Source organism: Cystoisospora suis (assembly GCF_002600585.1).
Source record: "Cystoisospora suis strain Wien I chromosome Unknown contig_3869, whole genome shotgun sequence".
Taxonomy (NCBI): domain Eukaryota; phylum Apicomplexa; class Conoidasida; order Eucoccidiorida; family Sarcocystidae; genus Cystoisospora; species Cystoisospora suis.
The window spans coordinates 1-1,990 of NW_027156664.1; the positions used below are offsets into that span (position 1 = coordinate 1).

Here is a 1,990-nt window from a genome sequence, read left to right on the forward strand (position 1 = left end):
GACGGCCGCTCTTCTCTTCTGTCACACAGCCGCCCGCACACGCCAGGTCAACCCGACACTGGCTCCTGTCCTGTCCAGTCACCTCCGCTGTCTACCCTTCTATTCTACCCCTCGTCCCGACTCTCCTACATTCTGTTGCCGCTCAGCCATGCGTACATCTAACGCAGAAACGGCTCGGGAATTAACGGTCTGATAGGATTCACCGTGAGATGTGGCACTAGCAGCTGCTGAGCGAGAGAAGGAAGTAAGAGAGTGGGGGCGGCCTATCATCCCGGAAAATAATGAAGCGTGCTCCCGAGTTGGCAGTTTGTCCGTCCATTCGACAGAAGCGGTTCTGCCGCTGCAGTGCACACGCTTTGCCGCATGAATTGTGATCGGCACACTATTCTAGGAGCGACGCCACCGGTTGATCTCGAAGCGCCCCTGGTGCCAGGCATGGTAACTGCAGCAGGAATCATTTCTGATCGGGACTGGCTTCCGGAGAGATTCACAAAAGCTCGTCTCGGTGATTCAGGCACGCCTTGATCTGACCGTCATTTCGGAGAACACCAGTGGTGGTCGGTACCTGTGTGTGAGGTGAAAGCCTGGTCGTCATGAAGATTGTTTGGCCCCGTAGACGAGGTACGGCGCTCCGAAATTCCTGGAACACACGGCAGCTGTGCAGGTGGTGATGAGCAACCAATACCCATTTTCCCAGTTTACCGTAACTGACGAAATGGGCGCCTCATCGTATAACGCCACAGGAGAGGGCAGTTGCCCAGGAGTCGGGGGTGAAGCCTGTGATTTATAATTGTTTGACTGAGTGAGAATGAAACAGTGCTCAATTTGGGTAACCGGAGACTACGTCGTGAGAGACGAGGTGACTGTGAAAGGGGGTGATTATGTAAGAGTGCAGGAGGGGCGCAGTGGATAGCAAAAGGTCACCTGGTGTGCGAGGTGGGTGTTTGCGTTTTCGTATTGGGGAGAAGGAAAAGTGGCCCCCTCCGGGGGTGCCATTCGATAAAATTGGAACGATACAGAGAAGATTAGCATGGCCCCTGCGCAAGGATGACACGCACAAATCGAGAAGTGTAACCAATTTTTTTTCCTTTTTCGGCTTTGTCAATGCTCACGTTAACTACCTTCTCTCTCGGACAGTTTCCCCCGCCATTCCGCCGGGTCAACGGGTGCCCGGTCAAAGCAACCCCACTCTTGCACACGTAGAGCTTATGCACACCGTGTTGCCGTCGGATCTTGGTTACTAGTAAATAAATCACAGGAAGATGGGGTAATCTCCTCACCTCCGCTTTTGTTTTTCCTCTTCGACGGGTTTGTAGTGCGTCAGACTTCTAGCAACTCACCTGGAGGTGCGGCGACCTGGGGTTTACAACGGCTGGGGCACGAGACAGACACATGGTGTGGCAGATGTGGCAGGGTCACCAGTGAACCGAGAGCGGGTGTTTCGGGCTGTTGCAGGGACACAGATGACAGTGTCGATTAGCGTTTGACCGGTGGGGGTTGCGTCCTGCTGTCACCTGAGTGGGGGTCATACGTTGGTGGAAGGAGAGGAGCTGGCTTGCCCTCCGGCAGGAATTGGGAGTCGGATACTTGCCCCGAGCAAGGCCGCAGTCGTTGGAGGGGTGTGGACGGAGGTCTGCATCTCTCGGACGATAGTGAGACGCGTAACGCCTGAGGCTGGAAACAGAGCAGGGAAAAGCGTCCGCTGTGGCACAGTGCCGGGATAACAGGTAGCCGTGCCTGTCCGGCTCTGGCAAGTGACAGCTCTCCTCACATCGACTTCCTTCTCGTTTGTTCTCCTTTCTTCATTTTGTGTAGGGTTCGTAAATCTGCTTGCCCTCCCCCCATCCAATCTTCTTTACAGCCTCATTCCTTTAGCCCGTCCTTCCTGTTCCACCCGCCTTCTGTCACGCGTCACTCCTCGCCTGCACCCCTGGCTACCTCCTGCTGCCGACTGAAGGCCGCTCCTCGCTTCTGTGGCCGAGTGACGGCC

The 1,990-nt window shown here is 55.5% G+C and overlaps 2 protein-coding genes across 2 annotated transcripts; both read left to right on the plus strand.

The window, feature by feature from the left end:
- Nucleotides 1-52: 52 nt before the first annotated feature.
- Nucleotides 53-1,196, plus strand: CSUI_007355 (uncharacterized protein). The gene has a single exon (XM_068067501.1). It carries the CDS (start codon nt 364-366, stop codon nt 523-525), a length of 162 nt encoding a protein of 53 aa, XP_067920522.1. The 5' UTR covers nt 53-363; the 3' UTR covers nt 526-1,196.
- Nucleotides 1,197-1,367: 171 nt separating this feature from the next.
- CSUI_007356 (uncharacterized protein) lies at nt 1,368-1,778 on the plus strand (the record flags this gene model as incomplete). Its single annotated transcript, XM_068067502.1, has 1 exon — nt 1,368-1,778. A coding segment is annotated over one exon (120 nt), but the record flags the coding sequence as incomplete, so codon positions are not given.
- Nucleotides 1,779-1,990: the final 212 nt, after the last annotated feature.

Excerpts from the sequence above, each read along its gene's own strand:
- CSUI_007355 (XM_068067501.1), top strand. The coding sequence starts at position 364 with ATGAATTGTGATCGGCACACTATTCTAGGAGCGACGCCACCGGTTGAT.